Here is a 24,133-nt window from a genome sequence, read left to right on the forward strand (position 1 = left end):
ACATGTTAAAAGCATGTCATACAATGTATGGAGTCCATTTCAGACAAACTACTGTAAAGCACAACCAAACCATAAAATAATTTTAGTAGTAAAAGCATATGCCATTACATCACTGCACATCAGTGCAGGTCTTAAAATGATGCTGATTACTCACTTTATTGTTTTTTTTATATTCATTGTAGGCAAAATATTGCACTAGTGATAGTGAATGCTTCTTTTACAATATAGTAAAAATGTTTTCTATTCATTTAGCATCCTGCAAAGTACAGAATTGCTTTATTTGGTTCCAGTAATAGCAGAAAAACATATTGTGGAAGGCAGAGAATAAATCTTAATGGGAATGCTAATGCAATGTGAATTACCACTTTTCTTACTGTTTTTATACAATAAATCTGCCTAAAAATGACTGGTTGTTTATGAACTAATGTTCTAAACCATATTCCTTCCTGTTGGTTGCTAACCACAATGAGAGTTTAGCCACACAGGCTTATTACTTATGTTTGAATTATTAACTAGTGTTGCTCAAGATATGTAAATGAGCCTATTAGAGCTGCTCTCCCATATATAGAGAGAAGTCAAACAACTGCTCACAGTGTCACAGGCTGCGAGTGGATTGCAAGGATCTAAATCATCTGATACAATGGTAGGTGTTGCTATGCTCTATTTATAGAAAATTACATGTGACATAAAATATACATCATATTAAGTTAAATATTCATTGGAATTAGCAGAAAGTAATAAATTGTGTTTGTTTTTATTTGCAACAGGTTGAATGATAAGCAATTCAGTTGAATGCTTCTCTTTAGTCCCCATGTAACCTACTATTTCAATTTCAGATTTAAAAAAACAATAACTTAATCATGGAAGTATTCAATTAAATATGTCTGCTGTTTTTTAACTTTACATTAAGTGTGATTTTATATCAAACAATGAAACTATTTTTTGTACAGCAATGAAATTGGTTGTACATAGAATATTAATATGTGACCTTTTATGAACTGTAGTTTAATTTGTCTTCCAGACCCTGACATTTAAGTTGAATGCTTGCATAATAAACAAGCAGTTTTATTATTTGGGGTATCAGACAATGGCTCCCTGACTATAAATCAACTGACCATACTTACTATTGTCACTATACTGACTATAAATTTGCTTACTATATAAATGTAAATTGAGTCCAATGCTTTTTTCTGATGGTACTTATTTAAAGGAGATAGGAATGAGAAGGCATCATCATTGATTACCATAATAACACACCAGTATGCTTTATTAGGGTACATTAAATGTAAATAATAATGATAAGTAAAGGACTGTCACTAAGTTGCTTTGAAACTGAATAGGATACCTTTCTTGCAAGAAATGGCATGGGAAGTGTTACCTTAATTGGTGTGATTTAGCCAGGGAATAAATCCAATTTTTAGAAAGGATTTATTTCCCTCTATGAGGTTAAAATGTCAGCTCCATTTTGATTTGCCTTCCTCATGATGAACACCGCTGGAATCTAGCGACAAATTGAAATCCTAATGGACTTTTTCAACCTCATAAACAATATAACTGTGTCCCGAACTTTGACTGCACTCCTGTATCCACAGCTACATTTTAAAAGTTAACTCCTAGTAGAGGTGGTTGTCATGATGATGCACATACACATGGCCGGATCCAGCATATCCCAAAATAAAGAGGACACTAGACATGCATAGGAGTAGTTGGCATTATCAGCTAGCCTCAAGAGAAGCACCTGATGGTTCATTTGGCTGCAGGTTAGCGCCATCTGTTGGAGATATACATAATTTATGTATAAATTCACATACTGTACCTAGCCTATAATACTAGATGGCACATTTTTAGGATCCCGAGCATGAGATGATATATAGTCAAAAATTATTATTTCCATGAATCCCTGACTTTGCATAGCTTCTCCTTGGGAGTTCCAAAGGTCAGAATGTACCATGTATGTCTATGACGAAAGAAGTGGAAATAGTGTGGGATGGAGAAACCCAAACAAGGCTTTTGTTTTTTTATCAAGCTCCTAATGTAACAATCGGTGCCTAGAGGTAATTGCATAATGCTTGTTGGCTTTTGACTCATTTCGATTCCATCATTCAAAATTACTTCCATACAATTTAATTAAAATGATTTGTCATTAGTTATATGATCAGCATTATTTATTTCACATTAGAAAGCTTTATGTCTTTGTCTTTTTTGTAAATAACAAAGACTTAAACAAACACTTAGTGGCAGGTGAGTAACAAAGCCTTTATTCACTAAATCAATGGTTATCTGAAATTGTTTCCTACAGTGTCAATAAGCTCTTGTAAATTTCATGGCGCAGAATGTCAGGTAGCTTGTGACTTTCAATAAATTTGAAAGGATAAATTTTGAGGGCTCGTGGCTAACTCACACATTTGTTCACTCTTGTGAGGATTGCATGTTAGACATACTTTTAAATGCAAAGTAATTGCATGTTTTTTTTCTCATGAATATGAATGTTTTTCTGTTATTAGTTATGTAAGCCCAGGTCTGGCAAACCTAATAAACAACAGGGAGCCTGGAGAAAAGACATAACCAGAATAACAAACATATTATTGCCTGTCCTCCTGACACATTTCTGATTGTAAGCAGGGCTGCTATATGTGCACCGTGGTACCCATAGCCTCACAGCCCCAAAACATGGATTTCAAGTAGAGATTTCAGGACAGTGACTCTCCAGAAAATGAATTCAATCTGTTTAATAATGTTCAGAATCTGTTAGAGCAGTAATCTAGCTTCTTCTCGATTTAGGGCACTTGGTTTGCTAACAATTATGTACACTAATTGCATTCTGTGGGCACTGTATTATTATTTGAATTCTTTGTTTCCAAAAGATGATTAGGATATGATTTATTTTGTACACGTTGTAATTAGAGATGAGCGGGCTCGGATATCTGAAATCAGAGCCCACCCGAACGTTGCCGATCCGAGCCGGATCTGAGACAGATCCGGGTATTCCCGCCAATTGCAAAACTGAAACCGAGGCTGTGAGTCATAATCCCGCTGTCGGATCTCGCGATACTCGGATCCTATAAATTCCCCGCTAGTCGCCGCCATCTTCACTCGGGCATTGATCAGGGTAGAGGGAGGTTGTGTTAGGTGGTACTCTGTCCTGCTATATCTCGTGCTGTGCTGTGCTGTTCAGTTCTGTGCTGTGCTGTGCTGTGCAGTGCTGTTCAGTGCTGTGCTGTGCTGTGCTGTGTTCTGCTTAGTCCAGTGGTGCTGTGTCCTGTGCTCTGTCCTTCTGAGTTCAGTGGTGCTGCTGGGTCCTGTGCTGTGTCCTGTTCAGTCCAGTGGTGCTGTGTCCTGTGCTCTGTCCTTCTGAGTTCAGTGGTGCTGCTGGGTCCTGTGCTGTGTCCTGTTCTGTCCAGTGGTGCTGTGTCCTGTGCTCTGTCCTTCTAAGGGCATTGTTATTTCCTCATTATTCCCAAATTATAAAAAATTTCAAAAAAAGTTATAAAAACCAATTACAAAAAAGTAATTATAAAAAAAAAAAAAAAATATCCCAAAACAATCCTGCAGTATAAGTCCATTGGTACTGCTATATTACAAAGTTCACTGATTCAGCAGTATAAGTCCAGTGGTACTGCTATATTACAAAGTTCACTGATTCAGCAGTATAAGTCCAGTGGTACTGCAATATTACAAAGTTCACTTATTCAGCAGTATAAGTCCAGTGGTACTGCTATTTTACAAAGTTCACTGATTCAGCAGTATAAGTCCAATGGTACTGCTATATTACAAAGTTCACTGATTCAGCAGTATAAGTCCAGTGGTACTGCTATATTACAAAGTTCACTGATTCAGCAGTATAAGTCCAGTGGTACTGCTTTATTACAAAGTATACTGATTCAGCAGTATAAGTCCAGTGGTACTGATATATTACAAAGTTCACTGATTCAGCAGTATAAGTCCAGTGGTACTGCTATATTACAAAGTTCCCTGATTCAGCAGTATAAGTCCAGTGGTACTGCTATTACAAAGTTCACTGATTCAGCAGTATAAGTCCAGTGGTACTGCTATTACAAAATTCACTGATTCAGCAGTATAAGTCAAGTGCTACTCTCCTGTGCCGCATATAATTTTTAAAGGCTTTGCCGAGTGTGTGTGGCTTAGGGGTACGCTCTCTTGTGCTACATATAATGGAAAACAAAAATTTGGAGGATAAAGTAGGGAAAGATCAAGACCCACTTCCTCCTAATGCTGAAGCTGCTGCCACTAGTCATGACATAGACGATGAAATGCCATTAACATCGTCTGGCAAGCCCGATGCCCAATCTCCTAGTACAGGGCATGTAAAATCCAAACAGCCAAAGTTCTCAAAAAGTAGCAAAAAGAGAAACTTAAAATCATCTGAGGAGAAACGTAAAGTTGGCAATATGCCATTTACGACACGTAGTGGCAAGGAACGGCTTAGGCCCTGGCCCGTGTTCATGACTAGTGGTCCAGCTTCACCCAAGGATCTAAGCCCTCCTCCTCCCCCCCCTACAAAAAATTTAAGAGAGTTATGCTGTCAGCAACAACAACAAAACAGCAAAGAACTCTGCCTTCTAAACAGATGACATCACAAATCCCCAAGGCGAGTCCAAGGGTGTTGGTGGTTGTGAAGCCTGACCTTCCCATCACTGTACGGGAAGAGATGACTCCATCCAGCATTTGCAGCATGCCCTCTGCATATGCTGGAAGGATCACCCACAGTCCAGTTACAGATTTGGCTAATGAAGGTGTGAATGTTGTACACCGGGAGGAGGATATTGATGTAGCTGGCGCTGAGGAGGATGTTGATGATTATGATGCAGACAGATACCAAATTCCCTTTCTTTATTTTTATTTATATTCTAGATTATATAACGGCTGAATAGTTTTCTATTTTACTCCTAGTGGAGAGGGGATCTGATGCAGACAGATACCAAACTGCCTTTGTCCATTTCTTTGTATATTTGAATTTTTAGTTCTACAGTCTATGCAGGCTGCTTTTTTTATATTCAACTACAAGTGTAGGGCGGGGGGGGGGCATAGATAGCCACCAAAGTAACGTGGTCCATTTAATTTCACTTTCTAGCTCCACAGTCTGTGCAGCCTGCTTTTTTTATCTTCAAAGTATTTACAAGCCTTGCAATCTAAATTAACTAGAGGTAGTGACGTGCTAAAACTCCACCCTCTATATGCTGCAGAGGATGGAGGAGCATCAAAAGGCCATTCAAGCCTACACAGCCACCTACGACATAGGAAAAGGAGTGGGGATGCGCCTGAGTCAAGCGCACTGGAGAATGATTTCCATGTTGTGCAAGGTTCTGCAGCCATTTGAACTTGCCACACGAGAAGTCAGTTCCGACACTGCCAGCTTGAGTCAGGTGATTCCCCTGATCAGGCTTTTGCAGAAGCAGCTGGAGAAAGTGAGGGAGGAGCTGGTACACCATTGCGATTCCACCAAGCATGTAGCTCTTGTGGATGAAGCCCTTCGTACGCTTTGCCAGGATCCGAGGGTGGTCAGTCTTTTAAAGTAAGAGGAATACATTCTGCCCACCGTTCTCGATCCTCAGTTTAAAGCGTATGTTGTGTCTCTGTTTCCGGCGGACACAAGTCTACAGCGGTGCAAAGACCTGCTGGTCAGGAGATTGTCCTCTGAAGAGGACCGTGACATGCCACCAGCTCCACCTTCATTTTCATCACTGTTTGTGCAGTTCCAAAAAAGAGGAACTGCCATTTCTATTGCTACCTTCTTTCTTTCTGTATTTTCTGTGTCCTGTGGTCTGTTCTGCTAAGGGCATTGTTATTTCCAAGTTATCCAAAAGTTCAAAAAAAACACATTTATTTTTATAAAAAAAATTATAAAAAATTAATTTAAAAAAAAGAAATAAAAAAATTTCCAAAAATAATTGGAAAAAAATATTACAAAATTTTAAAAAATCTAGCTTGTACTGCTATTTAAAAGTCTAACTACGATCATTCACTGTTGCTGTACCCAAAAATAATAGGTACTGCTATTAAAGTACAGTCCAGTGGTACTCTCCTGTGCCGCAGATAATTTGTAAAAGCTTTGCCGAGTGTGTGTAGTTATGTATCACAGGTTTTAAGAAGAGGCACAACACTGACAACCTGTTAGAGAAACTGAGGGAAATAATCTCTCTGTGGCTCACCCCACTTAGACTCTCCTGGGGATTCGAATAACTGCCATTTCTATTACTACCTTCTTTCTTTCTCTATTTAAAAGAAACTAAATAACTGCCATTTATAGTACTACCTTCTTTCTTTCTTTATTTAAAAAAAAATAAAATAACTGCCATTTCTAGTACTACCTTCTTTCTTTCTATATTTAAAAAAAAAAACAAAACTGTCATTTCTATTACTACGTTAATTGTTTGTGCAGTCACAAAAAACAGGAACTGCGCCCTTAACTGCTATGTGGGTTTTAGACAGCCATCCGTTGTCCGCCATCTGTTCCCTGGAATTCAGACCAGTTGAGTTTTTTTTTTATTATATTGTGGCCCTGGTATCAAATTGGGTACCGGGGCCACTACACTACGCAGTCCAGATACTTTCTTGGTGGAATTCAGACCAGTTGAGGGTTTTTTTATTATATTGTGGCCCCGGTATCAAATTGGGTACCGGGGCCACTCCACTACGCAGTCCAGATACTTGTTTGGTGGAATTCAGACCAGTTGAGGGTTTTTTTATTATATTGTGGGGACCACTCCACTACGCAGTCCAGATACTTGTTTGGTGGAATTCAGACCAGTTGAGGTTTTTTTTATTATATTGTTGGGACCACTCCACTACGCAGTCCAGATACTTTTTTGGTGGAATTCAGACCAGTTGAGGTTTTTTTTATTATATTGTGGGGACCACTCCACTACGCAGTCCAGATACTTTTTTGGTGGAATTCAGACCAGTTGAGGGTTTTTTTATTATATTGTTGGGACCACTCCACTACGCAGTCCAGATACTTTTTTGGTGGAATTCAGACCAGTTGAGGTTTTTTTTATTATATTGTGGGGACCACTCCACTACGCAGTCCAGATACTTTTTTGGTGGAATTCAGACCAGTTGAGGTTTTTTTTTATTATATTGTGGGGACCACTCCACTACGCAGTCCAGATACTTTTTTGGTGGAATTCAGACCAGTTGAGGGTTTTTTTATTATATTGTTGGGACCACTCCACTACGCAGTCCAGATACTTTTTTGGTGGAATTCAGACCAGTTGAGGTTTTTTTTATTATATTGTGGGGACAACTCCACTACGCAGTCCAGATACTTGTTTGGTGGAATTCAGACCAGTTGAGGGTTTTTTTATTATACTGTGGGGACCACTCCACTACGCAGTCCAGATACTTTTTTGGTGGAATTCAGACCAGTTGAGGGTTTTTTTATTATATTGTGGGGACCACTCCACTACGCAGTCCAGATACTTTTTTGGTGGAATTCAGACCAGTTGAGGGTGATATATTGTGGCCCCGCTACCAAATTGTGTACCGGGACCACTGCACTATGCAGTCCAGAAAGCTACCTCGGTGAAACGTTTTGGACTAAAAACAATATTGTGAGGTGTGAGGTGTTCAGAATAGACTGGGAATTAGTGGAAATGATTGCTAATGAATGTTATTGAGGTTAATAATAGCGTAGGAGTGAAAATAAACCCAAAAAACTTGATTTTAACACTTTTTATGTTTTTTTCAAAATAAATCCGAATCCAAAACCTTAAATCCGAACCAAAACCTTTCGTCAGGTGTTTTGCGAAACAAATCCGAACCCAAAACCTCAAGCAAATCCGAATCCAAAACACAAAACACGAGACACCAAAAGTGGCCAGTGCACATCCCTAGTTGTAATATGTACACGTAATCATCATTTTATTTTACTAACTGAAATTAATTTGGCTGTAGCAGTATCCCTTAGTTTAATACAAAATAAAAATAATTTTTAGCAGGAGCAGCACTAATGTCCTGTTTGGGACAATTGAAACATATTTGTGCACCCAGTTGCTTTCTTTAAGAGGTGCAACATTCAGTTTTATTCAGATGTTTTGAGATGAAAACCCCTTAATCAAGACAGTGAAGGGACATGTGATTATTGCTGACATTTATATCACAGACATTAACAAAGTAAGTTTAGGAAAGCTGAAAACGGTGTGACGGATCAAGGCAGCTACTGTACTGGATTGATCTCTCCTGTAAGCAAAAGAGGAGGTCTGCAGAGATTATTACATGAAGCCCCCTTCTCTTAACCAACAGGGTAACAGTAGCAGGGTTTACAACAAGCCTCAAAACACAGGGAACTAGGTTGTCTGTGACTGCAGAGGTATTGGGCACACTTGCCAGCACCTGAGCTTTGAGGCTGGTCTCACAAGACCATGTCTGGATAATGAGAGGGTCACTGGGTAAGGGATTATACATGTTTATTTGAGTTCTGATTTCAGAGTTCAGAATCTGATTGGTTGCTATAGGCAACATCTTCACATTTTCAAACCTGTATTTTAGTAAATATACCCCTAGGAGTTATTAACACAATAGATATTATTAAAAAAAATAAGTGTCATTGATCCAGTGAAGGCTATGTTTAGTTAGGGTTTAAAATTTGGTGTCAACATTTAGCAAGAAAATGGGGGAATATGGGTATAGATGTGGCAGTAATGAAACTTGGAATGTGGTGCTCTTTAGAACAAGAGCCTTGTACTGATATAGGTCTACTTTAAAGAGGAGGCACAAATATTCATAAGAACAAGAGAGGGAGTCTCTGGACAGGGCAATCCTGTTTACACACAGCTTTGCTAGTTTAATTTTGATGTTCTGGTTAATTTCTGAGGACTGTGGGTGATAGTTCCATTTTAAATTGAACACTTCCCCTAACTCCTTCATGATATTCCCTAAGTCCCTGACCTTTGTCAAATGATTTTCTTATCCAATGATGAACAGAGTCTTTACGCAATATTTTAGCAATTAATTTTTACCCAGTGAAGTTAGCCTCAATCTCAAGCTTCTGAAACGGACAACTATGTCCAACCAATATTTATATCCAATAGCTTGAGGCAATTGGAGGTGCTGGACAAAGGGACCCCACTGAAGTGGGGCTGTCCACTGGTGGTTGTGCATTACGCAGTTTGGGCCTGATGCTGAGTAGGACATACTTTACGTTAAAAAAGGCACATGTAAAAATAGCATATTTACAACCCTATGCTGAGGTGTACACATAGCGAGATGCATCCAGATCTGCATCTGTAGAATATGTGGCAGGTTTATGTCAGGCATACATACATCCAGATACACTTACACACCAATACTAAGTAATAAAGAAAGGAAAAGGTTTTTGTTTTGATACAAAAAAAATTGAAATTCAGTTGTATAATAATCCACCTCTAATACAGATATAATATTCTTTCTTGTGATGAATAAAAGAAAATATTTTTAAAATACGCCTATAAAATCATATACAAATGCATGATCAATGAAGAAAGCATTTATCAGCTTTACAGAAGTATTTGCAATTTGCCAATCAGAAACAGCTAATGCTGGCAGCCATCATCATAATCACTGTGTATTTGCACCAGTCCTAAAGCACCTGCAATTGATACAACTACTGACAGATGGAAATTCATCTATGTGTGGGTTAGAATATGTTTATAAGTACACAAACTGCTCTTGTTCTACTTTCAAATGGGTGCAATATTTTTGTAGACATAAGCAGTAAACATTTGCAGATTTCACGCTACACAAATGGGCACATGTCCAGCTCAGCATGAGGCCCATTATGTTGACGACATATAGAGCAGTTGTATACAATGTTTTCAGCAATTTTACCAAATCCTATTTCCCATGTTTGTTTTTTTATATTATATAACATACTCACCTTGGACACATGTGACATGAAATGGAACATGTATCCCAATAAGAAAGTATCTGGAGACACAGGGTCGCTGTGACAACTACACCAGGGGATAAATGTATCAATCTGCGGGTTCTTCAACACTCGCATGTTCAGCCTCTTCCGCGATTAAATTTCAAGCGGCGCTGCATTGTAAAGGGAAGTTAACCCTTTACAATGCAGCGCCGCTTTAAATTTAATCGCGGAAGAGGCTGAACACGCGGGTGTTGAAGAACCCGCAGATTGATACATTTACCCCCAGATGTCACATCACATAGTTTGCAGCCATTATCAGTAAACCAGTTTTCAGTTATTGGAAGCTGGAATGGTATGTTCCCAAAAGGAAGAAATAATGAAGCAGCAAATATAACTGCCTCATTAGCAAGAGCGTCTGTGTTCTTTTTGTGTGTCTGAAATTTGACAACAATAACAACGGGGAGTGTCTGTGGACATGAAGGTGCCTCACTCATGACAAAATCATGAAAGACTAACCAAGCATACCGTATATAAAGTCAGAACAGATGGTACTTTCTACCTCTTGTGCAAACATAAGAGCCTTAATCAGTGTTATGAGCTCACACACGCATGCAGAATAATAAGAAGGTAAAAGGTTAGAAGCAAAAACAATGTTGGTTGTAACAAAATAACCAGAATGACATATACAATCTACAGTGTAGTAAAATCCATGACTAACAGTTCAAGTTCAATAATAAGTTCATTCAGGGCAAAGCAGACATGAACAATCAATAGGTCAAGGCAAATATTCATCTGAGTGATCATCTGAGGGCACAGGTAAGAACGCAATTTAGTGAAGAACATCTAACTAAATTGATGTCAGGGCCAATACTGCTACTTTCCATTACTCTCAAGTTATAGGTTATACTGCTGAGGTCTAGCTTTATGGATTAAAGCATGCACAGCATGAGGTTCATAGTCTGCAAGTGGATGCTCTTTAATTAGGTTGGATGCGGCCTCCATAGCCACTTCACACAAGCATGCAAAGATGGCTACTTTTGCAGTATCAAGTTTGAGGGACAACTAGTCCACTGGGTGGTGCCTGTAGCTGGGTTAGGACAAGAAGGAAACCCCTTTGTTTGATTCACTAAAACGGTGGAATGTATTTCGATTGTCTGGAATGTCTAAGACTGGGGCCTGCAAGAGAGAGTATTTGAACTAAGGTCACTACAAGTGTAAACCACTGACGTAGCGCCTCACTTAGGTGTGCAGCCTGGTGTGTATCAGAGAAGACCCACTAATCTTCAATAAATCAATATATGACAAAATAGGTTGATACATACATATGGCGCTGCCTATACGCCCACTGTGTCCTGGAACGGACATATACAACAGTGAACTAAGGTAACTGTTTCTTAACAAAATAATTAGATTCACACATAAGGAGGGCATCAAAGGGAGGAGTTAGAAGGCATATTCATGAATGCATTGACAGCAGGGACCCTAACAGTGGTGGGCATACGGATCTGCTGCAGGGCATTGATTCTCTCTGGCTCATGATTCAAGCATGTTGTTTAGGTTGGTGGCAGAGGACTATCTGTATTTTTGAGCAGGACATCTTTTGATCTGTGCGAGCCAAGGCATTTAACAGGGTTTTCAGGTCCTTAATGTCCATATTAGGGTTGCAGTGCAAAAGGGCATCCACATACTGGTTGAGTTTGAACAATACTGTTGTCAGAAAATAGAAGATTCCTTAAATACAATAAGCAGCAACAAAAGTCAATCAGTGAGTTGTACTTTTTCTACATGGTGGTTGTTGTTTTAGTCCGGTCAACTGAAACTGTAAAAATCATTAGGGCATTAGGGCAGCCTAAATAGCCTGTTAATGTTGTTGATCAAGGGAGTTAGATTAATATTTCCTTTTCTTTCTTGATTTTATGATTTTCTGCATTTGGTAAGGTTTCAGTGCTTTGTTATGGAGAGTCTCAATATCATCATCATCAGTTATTTATATAGCGCCACTAATTCCACAGTGCTGTACAGAGAACTCATTCACATCAATCCCTGCCCCATTGGAGCTTACAGTCTAAATTTCCTAACACACATACACAGACATAGAGAGAGACTATGGTCAATTCTTATAGCAGCCAATTAACAAACCAGTATATTTTTGGAGTGTGGGAGGAAACCAGAGCACCCGGAGGAAACCCACGCAAACATGGGGAGAACATACAAACTGCACACAGATAAGACCATGGTTGGGAATCAAACTCACCAACCAGTGCTGTGAGGCAGAAGTGCTAACCACTAGGCCACTGTGCTGCCCACTCAATATAAAATACAATTGTACCATCTCACTGTCTGTCACAGTCTATTCACTAATTCCCTAACATTTTGGTAAGGGTCTGGGACTGTGGTAACCAGGTAATACATTTCAAAAGGAGGATTATCATGTTTACAACAAGGCTGGGGACTATCATCATCTTGTACTTGACCCAGAGGAGCTAACAGGCCCAGATGTCTGTGTTGTTTTTAAGAGACTAAAGGGACCCCTTCTACCCCTGTAAGAGTTGATCTTGCAGACAGAGGCAGTCCAGTGTTATGGGAGCATTAAGGGGGGAAGGGGTTGGGGACAAAAAATCCCCCCCTTGTGTAACAATAGCTTGATTAGATAAATCAATACTCTACAGCCTAGGTTTCCAAACTGTGCGCCGCAGCTCCCAGGGGTGCCGCGGCGCTGTCACAGGGGTGCCGTCATCACGCCCGACATATTCAGAGAGGATGCTGGGTCCCGGGTCTTTTTCTTCCTGTCCACAGCTGGGATACACTGCTGCTTATAATAGTTCAGAATAGAGAAATGTTTTGCACAATGCATACTGATTAAAACAAGACACTGAGAAGTACATCTAGCACGCTATTAAAGGGAAGTGCTACTGTGTAGCTGTCCATATACACAGCAGGAGAACAGGCACTAAGAATGAAGGATGAAGCTTTGACTTTAGCAAAGAGGAAGGGGACAAGTTAGCAGCCAGAAGGCAAAGGGCTTCTGCCTTTCTGCTGCCCATAGGGTTGTGTCGCCTGAGACCAGATTTTTTCTCATCTCAACAGCCCTGCAGCCCTGAACACAGCTTTCATATACAACATCACTGCCCTTAAACACCCATGTTAAACAATTGCTCATGTGCAAATCTTTCACCCCTCTAACTTCACAAACCCCATCCCATTGCATATCATTGCCAAACTTGGTAAATACCCCTAAAACGGGTAACCTGTGACTTGCTAGCTGTTGTGAAACTACAAGTGCCAGTGAAGGGCCATCAAATTTCTGGGACTTGCATTGCATTATACCCGCTATATTAAATTACCTTCAACATCTTTATTTGCAAAAATATAGCCCTCACCTCTTAAAATTTCCTTCACCTGGCAGTTTTGTTTGACATTTATTTATTCAGATAAGTGCAGCAGCCAGTGTGACCCTTAATGTATTGTCGAAGTCAGCAATTAAATAAATAAATTAGATAAAGTCATTTCAATTAAAATCGAGCAAACTTGGTTGTCTTTGTCTGAAAAGATGCATATGGCACGCTACGGTGTGGAAGGGCGTACGCAGCCGCAAAACGTGGCAATAACAGAATTTACGCTGTTACATACATTCGCATAAACACGCACATTTGTAAATTAGTACACATTAATGGTAGTTGCAACACATAGTTATTTATGTCGAAATATAGTAGTGTTTACATGTAATATTATAAGTTATATGCACATCAGTAAAACATATGGTACAGGTTAAAAAAATCGTGTCATGTGTAGTATCATATTAATCCCCTTTACACTTGCGATTGTCCGGTGCACTCTGCGAAGGGATCGCAGAATGCATACGCAAGTTATTAATATTAGGGAATTATGGACTAGTAGGACTAGGAATCTTGGCGGGAAGATCGGAGCATATCCCCTGGAGAGATGACCCCTACCTTTGGATTCTTTAGGTTGATCTGCAACCCCCTGGACCTTCCTGAAACCTGGACCAATAGAAGCAAGCCACACCATCTGCATTGTTTTACTGTATCTCTGTTTGCATATAAGCAGTAGCTCTCATCTAGTGTTCAGTCATCTTGACCACAGACTTCAGACCTGAATGACTGTTCACTGGATCCAGAGCGCCTGCGATAAGTAACGGCTGTACTTATTATTATTTCGCTTGAATATATTCTGCTACTTTTTGAGAATAAATATTTGTGCGTTGGAAACACAAATTGAGATTCGACAATCGTTATTGGATAGCGACAAAACGCTCTTAACAATTTGGGGGCTCACGGCGGAGGTTTCGTTGCCGGACGATATGCAAGACCAACGGATTTCGGTTCCGCAACAAAGGGTGGAGACGCGTCATATACAGGTAAGAACGCAATGTGTTCAAAACCTGATTTTTACTCTGTGTTGTGAAACCGAATGTCCGTTTTGCATAATCTGAAGGTGCGCTAACTGGAATCTAGGGACAAAAGAGAAAACTGTTTCTTTTATTGTCATATTGCGTTTTAATATACTGTATTGCCTAGCGTATGTGTACTTCCTGCCTAGCGTATGTGAACTTCCGGTAGCTTTGCCACGTGGTTAAACAATCGTTTTGATAGTTGTTATACATGCATAGTACAATCACTTGTTTAAACCTCTGGAACATTATTACTATTGTTGGGAACGTTGATTTTCTGCTCAGAAAAGGTGTATGTTGTGTGATTTTGTGACTTTAAATACACTGAGGTTTGATCTATTGTTGAATAGAGTGTCAGTTGCTGTTTGACGATGCAGGGGCCCAACTGGTATACGGTATACAAGGCAGGTATACTGGTGGCGGAAACAAAGCAAGTTTTCGTGACGTGCACCCAAGAGTAATCGCATCGTTTACCGATAACTAGTATCCTTAAGCGTTGCGATCGGACCGCGCAGCATGGAAAGCCGTGATTGCGACTTGGGAGCACGGGGAGGAATTATGTTGGTAAGGCCGGTAATTGACTTTACGGGATGCTGCCAGTTGTAATAGACTCAGCAGATTTTGTTGGAGAGTCAGGGGTAATCGAGGAGCTGATAACCCTTTAGTCCGTATTGATATTTCAGTATTAGAGCTCCTTGTTTAAGACGAGAGGAAGCGAGTGGACGCAGCTTGTAGCAAATACGTCCACATGCCAGTAAAATATCTCTAGCGGTAGATTGCGGGTGGCAGAGTGTTGAAAGTAGTGGCAGGATATTGTGATATTTCTGGAACTCTATTGTTCAGCATGGGTGCTAAGCAGACGCTACAGATGGCCGAGGTACTGCCTAAGGAAGGGCCTATTGGTTCAGCGAGGTTTCTCATGTGTAAAATGTATGGTGCATACGCAACTGCGTATTGCGACACGTGGGTCAAGATGACCAAGGATTGTGTTAGGCCTTTCCCAACAATAGGGAGTTTTAATGCAGAGGTACTAAATAACGTAAAAGATAAAGTGTGGTTGATTAAGTCAACGAAAGTGAGAAATAAACATAATGATTGTTTGAAATTGTGGCAAATGGAAGGCAACACGTGGCATGGAAGGGCGTGCACAGCGGAAGTAGGAGTGGCGAAAAGCGTGCGCACAACGGAAGTAGCCGTTGAGAAGCGTGGCGAACGCAGCGCAAGCGCGCCCCCGCCACCTTGTGTGGCGGGAGAGGTAAGTACAGCCGTTATTAAAACTGAAAAAAGAGAAATTGCTAAGTTATATCCTGTTTTAAGTCAGTTTAAAGCAAGTGTTTCTGAAGAAGAGGATGAACCCACTGTAATTTCAGCCATTGCCCATGCTGTTAATATGCTAGAGGTCCAGCGTAAGTATGGAAAGGCTGAGATAGGTGAGAGTAGTGTGACCACTAGGAGGAATAACATCCAAAATACTGAAGTAGTTACTCCTGTAGATAATCCTGAAGATAGTGAACCGGTGGGTGCATATCCAGTCCGCACAATATCAGTTCCCAATAGGAAGGCGGATAAGGATGGTGTAGTTCCTGTAAGAAATGTTACAATGCATTGTCCCTGGACTAGATCAGAATTACGTTCCATTATGACTGAATTCCCAGATCCTAGAAAAGAGTTGGCTAAGTGTCAGAAGTTTGTTAAAGACTTAGGAAATGCACACGAACCAACCAATAAGGATTGGTGTGTAGAGTTGAAAGCGTGTCTTCCTCCCAATACTGACATACAAAAATTTATTAAAGATTGTTCCTTGGAGGAAAATGACACCTTGACCGATGAGATTAATCAAGAGAATATGGAACAAATTGTCTCACATTTAGCCATCTTTTTTCCAGTAGTAGTAAATTGGAGTAAAATTTTCACCATTAAGCAGAAAGATAGTGAAACTGCAGCGGACTACTTTGCTAGAGCTCTTGCATCAATGACGCAGTTTACTGGGATATCAGATATAAAGGAGAATCCACATCATAGGGAAGTAGCTGTAACGGTACAGATGGATGGTTTAAAGGAAAACCTAAAGACAAGGGTACAGACCTCAACACCTGGTTGGAGGGGTAGCATGGTAGATTCTCTTAGTGAGATTGCCGTGGAACACGTCAAAAATATTTTTAGGAAGAGAGAAGAGAAAAGTGATAGGTTAATGACGGTAAGTATACAGGCTCTAGAGGGAATGCATACACGACCACCAGCATACAACCCACATAACAAGAAACATAAGATAATCAGGTGTTTCAATTGCAAGGAAGAAGGACATATGAGGAAAGATTGTAGAAAGGGAAGATACAATTCTAATGGAGGGTCACAAAGATATCCTCCAAGGAGGAATTCACATAGACTAGAAGACTCACATCTACTCGGGCATGTAATAGCAGCAAATGCTGTGCGGGAAAGCGATAGTCAGCGCTAGGGGTCAGGTCATACCTGTAGTCTACAGCCACTGAGGTTAACTGAGAGTCTGAGAGAAGAACCAACAATGATAGTTGACATAGCTGGTAGGAAACAAACTTTTCTTGTAGATACAGGGGCGGCCAGATCTGTGATAACCTCTCCTTTCAATCTACAGGTGACCAGTAAAACTATTCCAGCTATGGGGGTAACGGGAAGAGTGTTACATTATCCTTTAACTAAACCCACAGAAGTTACTATCGGGCCCCTGCATACCAAGCATTCGTTTCTCTTGGCTGCAGCAGCTCCTACTAACTTGCTGGGAAGAGACTTGTTATGTAAAATGGGATGTGTCATATACTGTACCCCAGAATGTGTATTCCTAGATATACCAGAGAAGGTCGTGCATGAGGTACAGGATATTTTGGACACCCCTCAAAGGTTGATGTTGCACTCTACCGTTACAGAACAAAGTCCATCTCAAGTAAAGGGGATGTTGTTGGAAATACCGGGGTCCCTATGGACCCGAGATGGACAAGACACTGGATTAATGGCAAATGTAGCTCCTGTGATGGTAAATCTAAAAATTGGTAGGATAGCTCCAAAAATCCCACAGTATCCATTAAAACCGGAGGTGGAATTAGGGGGATATCCTGTTGATAGGCTGTTGCAACAAGGGATTTTAATTTCTACATCCAGCACAGCAAATAGTCCCATTTTCCCTGTGAAGAAGAGTGGGGGGAGGGGCTATAGATTAGTCCAGGACTTAAGGGGAATTAATAAAGTTGTTGAGAGCCAATTCCCCGTAGTGCCGAATCCAGCTGTCATCCTCATGCAGATTCCACCATCTGCTAGTTATTTTATTGTCATTGATTTATGTTCTGCATTCTTCTCAGTCCCTCTTTACCCTGACTGCCAATACCTTTTTGAATTCTCCTACCGGGGAGTGCAATATACATAGACCAGACTTTCCCAGGGGTTCATTTACAGCCCCAGTATTTTTTCCTAAGCCTTACATGAATGTTTACAATCCTTTCAACCCAGCAATGGGTCTGTTCTAATTCAATACGTGGACGATTTGTTGCTGTGCTCTGATTCTTTTATGTCATGTTTACATGATACTAAATTGTTGTTGCTCCATCTCTCAAAAACAGGGTACAAAGTGGCAAAGGATAAATTACAGCCATGTCAGGCTAAGGTAAAATACTTAGGGCACTGCCTCACCAAGGGGCTAAGACACCTGACAACTGACAGGATTGAGGCTATACAACACATGACTCTGCCGCAGAGCCAGAAGCAGATTCGTACCTTCCTGGGGATGTGTGGAAACTGTAGATCCTGGATCCCAGGTTTTTCTATTTTGGCATTACCATTGCAGGAGCTAGTCTCTTCCTCAAAACCAGAACTTGTCGTACACACAGAAGAGTCAGAGCAAGCGTTCTTTAATCTTAAAGATAGTCTGACTAGAGCACCTGCACTGGGAATACCTGATTATGAAAAGCCTTTTGAGCTATACTGTATGGAAGCTGATGGTTGTGCAGCAGGTGTCCTCACACAGAAACATGGTGACGCTAGCAGACCGATAGCATACTACAGTGCACCACTGGACACTGTGGCAAGATCACTCCCTACATGTCTCAGAAGTGTAGCAGCAACTACTCTTTTGGTAAAAAAAAGAGCGAGGACGTAGTATTAGGGCAGAATTCAACTGTTTATACACCCCATGCTCTATCAGCTCTGTTCACTGGATCCAGAGCGCCTTCCCTTGGATTTATGTGTATTATTTTTAGGGATGTGCACCGGCGACTTTTGAGGTCTCGTGTTTTGTGTTTTGGATCCGGATTTCCGTTATTTTTGGGGTTCGGATTTGTCTCGCAAAACACTTGACGAAAGGTCTCGGTTCGGATTTAAGGTTTTGGATTCGGATTTTTTTTGAAAAAAACATAAAAAGTTTAAAAATCAAGTTTTTGGGCTTATTTTCACTCCTAGGCTATTATTAACCTCAATAACATTCAATAACAAGCATTTCCACTAATTTACAGTGTATTCTGAACACCTCACAATATAGTTATTAGTCCAAAACGTTGCAACAAGGTATCTTTCTGGACTGCGAAGAGGAGTGGGTCACCACAATATATATTAAAAACCCTGAACTTTTATGATTCGCACCAATAAATGTACCTGGACTGCGTAGAGGAGTGGGTCACCACAATATATATTAAAAACCCTGAACTTTTATGAATCGCACCAATAAATGTACCTGGACTGCGTAGAGGAGTGGGTCACCACAATATATATTAAAAACCCTGAACTTTTATGATTCGCACCAATAAATGTACCTGGACTGCCTAGAGGAGTGGGTCACCACAATATATATTAAAAACCCTGAACTTTTATGAATCGCACCAATAAATGTACCTGGACTGCGTAGAGGAGTGGGTCACCACAATATATATAATAAGAAAACTATCAACTTGTTTGATTCGCACCAATAAATGTACCTGGACTGCGTAGAGGAGTGGGTCACCACAATATATTAAAAACCCTGAACTTTTATGAATCGCACCAATAAATGTACCTGGACTGCGTAGAGGAGTGGGTCACCACAATATATTAAAAACCCTGAACTTTTATGAATCGCACCAATAAATGTACCTGGACTGCGTAGAAGAGTGGGTCACCACAATATATTAAAAACCCTGAACTTTTATGAATCGCACCAATAAATGTACCTGGACTGCGTAGAGGAGTGGGTCACCACAATATATATAATAAGAAAACCATCAACTTGTTTGATTCGCACCAATAAATGTACCTGGACTGCGTAGAGGAGTGGGTCACCACAATATATTAAAAACCCTGAACTTTTATGAATCGCACCAATAAATGTACCTGGACTGCGTAGAGGAGTGGGTCACCACAATATATTAAAAACCCTGAACTTTTATGAATCGCACCAATAAATGTACCTGGACTGCGTAGAGGAGTGGGTCACCACAATATATTAAAAACCTTGAACTTTTATGAATCGCACCAATAAATGTACCTGGACTGCCTAGAGGAGTGGGCACTGGGCACCACAATAAAATATATAAAAAACCTTCAACAGGTCTGCATTACACTACACATACGGCTGCTCCTCCATCCTCTCCATCATATACATGTTGGAGTTTTAGCGTGTGACAACCTCTTGTTTTTGATAATGTCAGTGCATTTTGAATATTTTTCAATTTGCCCCACACCACTGAATGTACTTTATCTATGATACGCATCTATCTATCTTGACTGCGTAGTGTGGTGGCCCCGGTACACAATTTGGTACCGAGGCCACAATATAATTAAAAAACCCTCCACGTGTCAGAATTCCACCAAACAAGTATCTGGACTGCGTAGTGGGGTGGCCCCGGTACCCAATTTGATACCGGGGCCACAATAAAATAAATACACCCTCCACGTGTCAGAATTCCACCAAACAAGTATCTGGACTGCGTAGTGGGGTGGCCCCGGTACCCAATTTGATACCGGGGCCACAATACCTCCTCCAAACATGGTACAGACAATTCGTCATTGAGATCCCATCAAGTATGTTAAAGACAGACAGGGTCGAAGTGTTATTGGTTAACTTTGTAAACCAAAAAACTGTCCCTGTTGCACATAGTCGTGCAATGAAGACTGACTTTTTCATTTAAAGGCACCATCTTTCAAGTGTAGTGTTTGTAAGTCTAAGTCATATTATACTTTTGGTAAAATTGGTTTATTTTGTTCCTCTTTATGGTAACTACTAATAGAATTAAAGTATTAAATAGAAGCGGCAGTTCCTCTTTATGGTAATTAGTAATAGAATTAAAGTATTAAATAGAATTAAAGTATGAAATAGAATTAAAGTATTAAATAGAATTAAAGTATGAAATAGAATTAAAGTATTAAATAGAATTAAAGTATTAAATAGAGTGGTATAGAGTTGTAGTGTGGTATAGATAGAGTGGTCCCCACAATATAATAATAAAACCCTCAACTGGTCTGAATTCCACCAAACAAGTATCTGGACTGCGTAGTGTGGTGGCCCCGGTACACAATTTGGTACCGAGGCCACAATATAATTAAAAAATTGGGCATCAACTGTCACCGTTGTTTAATATCTGATACACCTAAATATGGACTGCACAGTGGAGTGGCCCCGGTAGTAAATTTGGTGCCGGGGCCACAATACCTCCTCCAACTTCCAAGTGTAGTGTTTATAAAGACAGACAGCGTCGAAGTGTTATTAGTTGACTTTCTTAACCCTAAAATTGTCCCTGTTGCAAATATTCGTGCAATGGACAGTTACTTTTTTATTGAAAGACTCAAGCTTTCAAGTGTAGTGTTTATAAAATATAAACAACAATACAGTAGTTTTAGAGCACGTCAATACCTCTTGTTTTAAATTATGACACAGCATTTTACTTTTGGTTTAATTTCTTGAATTTTTTTAAATTTGGTTTTACTTTTTGAACATGGCAAACGACTGTTGATTGGTCATATAATGCAAAAAAAAAAGTTCCAAGATGGAATTGTCCTTGGGCCCTCACACCCACCCTTATGTTGTTGAAATAGGACATGCACACTTTAACAAACCAATCATTTCAGCGACAGGGCCTACCAAACAACTTTGGCTGAAATGATTGGTTTGTTTGGGCCCCCACACCAAAAAAGCTATTCATCTCTCCCTGTACAGACTAAACAGGCTCTACTGCGGCAAGATGTCGTCCTCATCCTCAACCTCTGATTCCTCTCCCCCTACAGTGTGTACTTCCTCCTCATCACACATTATCAATTCGTCCCCGCTGGACTCCACAACCACAGGTCCCTCTGTAGTATCTGGAGGGCAGTGCTGTACTTCATTGAGGAATTGATTATTCATTTTTATAAACATCATTTTTTCAACGTTGTGAGGAAGCAACCTCCTTTGCCGCTCACTGACCAGGTTCCCCGCTGCACTAAAAACTCTTTCCGAGTACACACTGGAGGGGGGACAACTCAGGTAAAATAGAGCCAGTTTGTACAGGGGCTTCCAAACTGCCTTTTTTTCCTGCCAGTAACAATATGGATTGTCTGACATGTCTACTTGGATGGTGTCAGCAAAGTAATCATCCACAATTTTTTCTATTGTGACAGCATCCAATGCAGCGAGAGTAGACATGTCTGCAATGGTTGGCAGGTCCTTCAGTCCGGACCAGATGTTATCAGCATCCCCGCCAGTGCCTCTTTTGGGAAAACTGAGCTTTTTCCTCGCAGCCATAGATGTGGAAGAAAATGAGGGTGGAGCTGTTGGCATGTCACGGTCCTCTTCAGAGGACAATCTCCTGACCAGCAGGTCTTTGCACCGCTGTAGACTTGTGTCCGCCGGAAACAGAGACACAACATACGCTTTAAACCGAGGATCGAGCACGGTGGCCAGAATGTATTCCTCTGACTTTAAAAGAGTGACCACCCTCGGATCCTGGCAAAAAGTACGAAGGGCTACATCCACAAGAGCTACATGCTTGGTGTAATCGCAATGGCTTACCAGCTCCTCCCTCACTTTCTCCAGCTGCTTCTGCAACAGCCTGATCAGGGGAATGACCTGACTCAAGCTGGCAGTGTCGGAACTGACTTCTCGTGTGGCAAGTTCAAATGGCTGCAGAACCTTGCACAACACGGAAATCAGTCTCCACTGCGCTTGACTGAGGCGCATCCCCACTCCTTTGCCTATGTCGTAGGTGGCTGTGTAGGCCTGAATGGCCTTTTGCTGCTCCTCCATCCTCTGCAGCATATAGAGGGTGGAGTTCCAGCGCGTCACAACCTCTTGTTTGAGGTGATGGCAGGGCAGGTTCATGCTTTTTTGATGTGCCTCTAGTCTGCGGTAGGCACTGGCTGAATGCCGAAAGTGTCCAGCAATTTTGCGCGCCACCGCAAGCATCTCCTGCACACCCCTGTCACTCTTGAGGTAATGCTGCACCACCAAATTAATGGTGTGGGCAAAACATGGGACGTGCTGGAAATTGCCCATATTTAATGCCCGCACAATGTTACTGGCATTGTCTGACACCACAAATCCCCATGAGAGTCTAAGTGGGGTAAGCCACTGGGAGATAATTTCCCTCATTTTCTCTAATATGTTGTCAGCGTTGTGCCTCTTATTAAAGCCTGTAATACACAATGTTGCCTGCCTTTGCATGAGCAGCCATTTTGTAGATGCTGCTACTGATGCAGCTGTTGCTGTTGCTGCGGAAGGGGATGCATCTACCCAGTGGGCTGTCACAGTCATATAGTCCTTTGTTTGCCCAGAACCACTTGTCCACATGTCCGTGGTTAAGTGGACAGTGGGTATAACCGCATTTTTAAGAGCACTGAGGACACTTGATCGTACTTCTCTGTACATTTTTGGTATCGCCTGCCTAGTGAAGTGGAATCTCGACGGGATTTGGTACCGGGGACACAATACCTCCATCAACCCTCTAAATCCCACTCCACTGATGGCGGACACCGGGCGCACGTCTAACACCAACATTGCAGTTACAGCCGCAGTTATACGCTTTGCAATAGGGTGACTACTATCGTATTTTGTGGTCATGGCAAACGACTGTTGGACGGTCAATTGTTTTGTGAAAGACTTAGCGGTCTTACGACTTCCCCTCTGGGAAGATGACCGACTAACAGCAGCAACAGCAGCAGTGGCAGTAGTAGGCGTACCGCTGCAGGATTCCTCGGATGAATCCCGTATTGAGGAGGACTCAGTCTGGCTGCTGACTTGGGCTGCAGGACTGAATCTGATGGAGATTGTGGAGGAAGTTGACGAGGAGGGTGTTGCTGGTGTGTATCCAACTGGACCACGGGATTTAGGTGTCCCTGTACCGATGAGGGTCCTAGCCCCAGTTCCTGAACTAACCACTGAACTATGAAGGTTATTCAGGTGACGTATAAGGGAGGATGTTCCTAGGTGGGCAAGATCCTTACCCCTGCTTATTTGAGCTTTACATAAGCTACATATGGCCATACATTGGTTGTCTGGATTTGGATAAAAATAACTCCAGACCGAAGAGGTGCATTTTTTGGTCTTCTGACCAGGCATGACGATGGGCTTTTTCATCCCATGGACATCAGCTGTTTCCCCCCCTGGTGCCTCATTTACAATAACCACATCACCATCCTCATCATCAAGTTCCTCCACAGCGCCAGCTACATCATCAATAGCCTCCTCCCGAGCCACCTCTTCCCGTACAGTGATGGGAAGGTCAGGCTTGACAACCACCAACATCCTTGGACTCGCCTTGTGGATTTGTGATAATTTCTCTTTAGAAGGCAGAGTTGTTTGCTGTTTTGTTGCTGACAGCATAACTCTCTTCAATTTTTTGTAGGGGGGGGGAGGAGGAGGAGGGCTAAGATCCGTGGGTGAAGCTGAA

General features: G+C 41.2%; 1 protein-coding gene across 1 annotated transcript in view; it reads left to right on the forward strand.

Moving 5' to 3' along the window:
- The first annotated feature begins 596 nt into the window (after positions 1 to 596).
- SUCNR1 (succinate receptor 1) overlaps positions 597 to 24,133 on the forward strand; it is a 29,160-nt gene continuing 5,623 nt past the window's right edge. The window contains exon 1 of the mRNA XM_075200554.1: positions 597 to 643. Coding sequence (XP_075056655.1) covers positions 641 to 643 — 3 coding nt within the window. The 5' untranslated portion in view covers positions 597 to 640. The remainder of the gene's footprint in view (positions 644 to 24,133) is intronic.

This window comes from Mixophyes fleayi, chromosome 3 (assembly GCF_038048845.1).
Source record: "Mixophyes fleayi isolate aMixFle1 chromosome 3, aMixFle1.hap1, whole genome shotgun sequence".
Lineage (NCBI taxonomy): Eukaryota > Metazoa > Chordata > Amphibia > Anura > Limnodynastidae > Mixophyes > Mixophyes fleayi.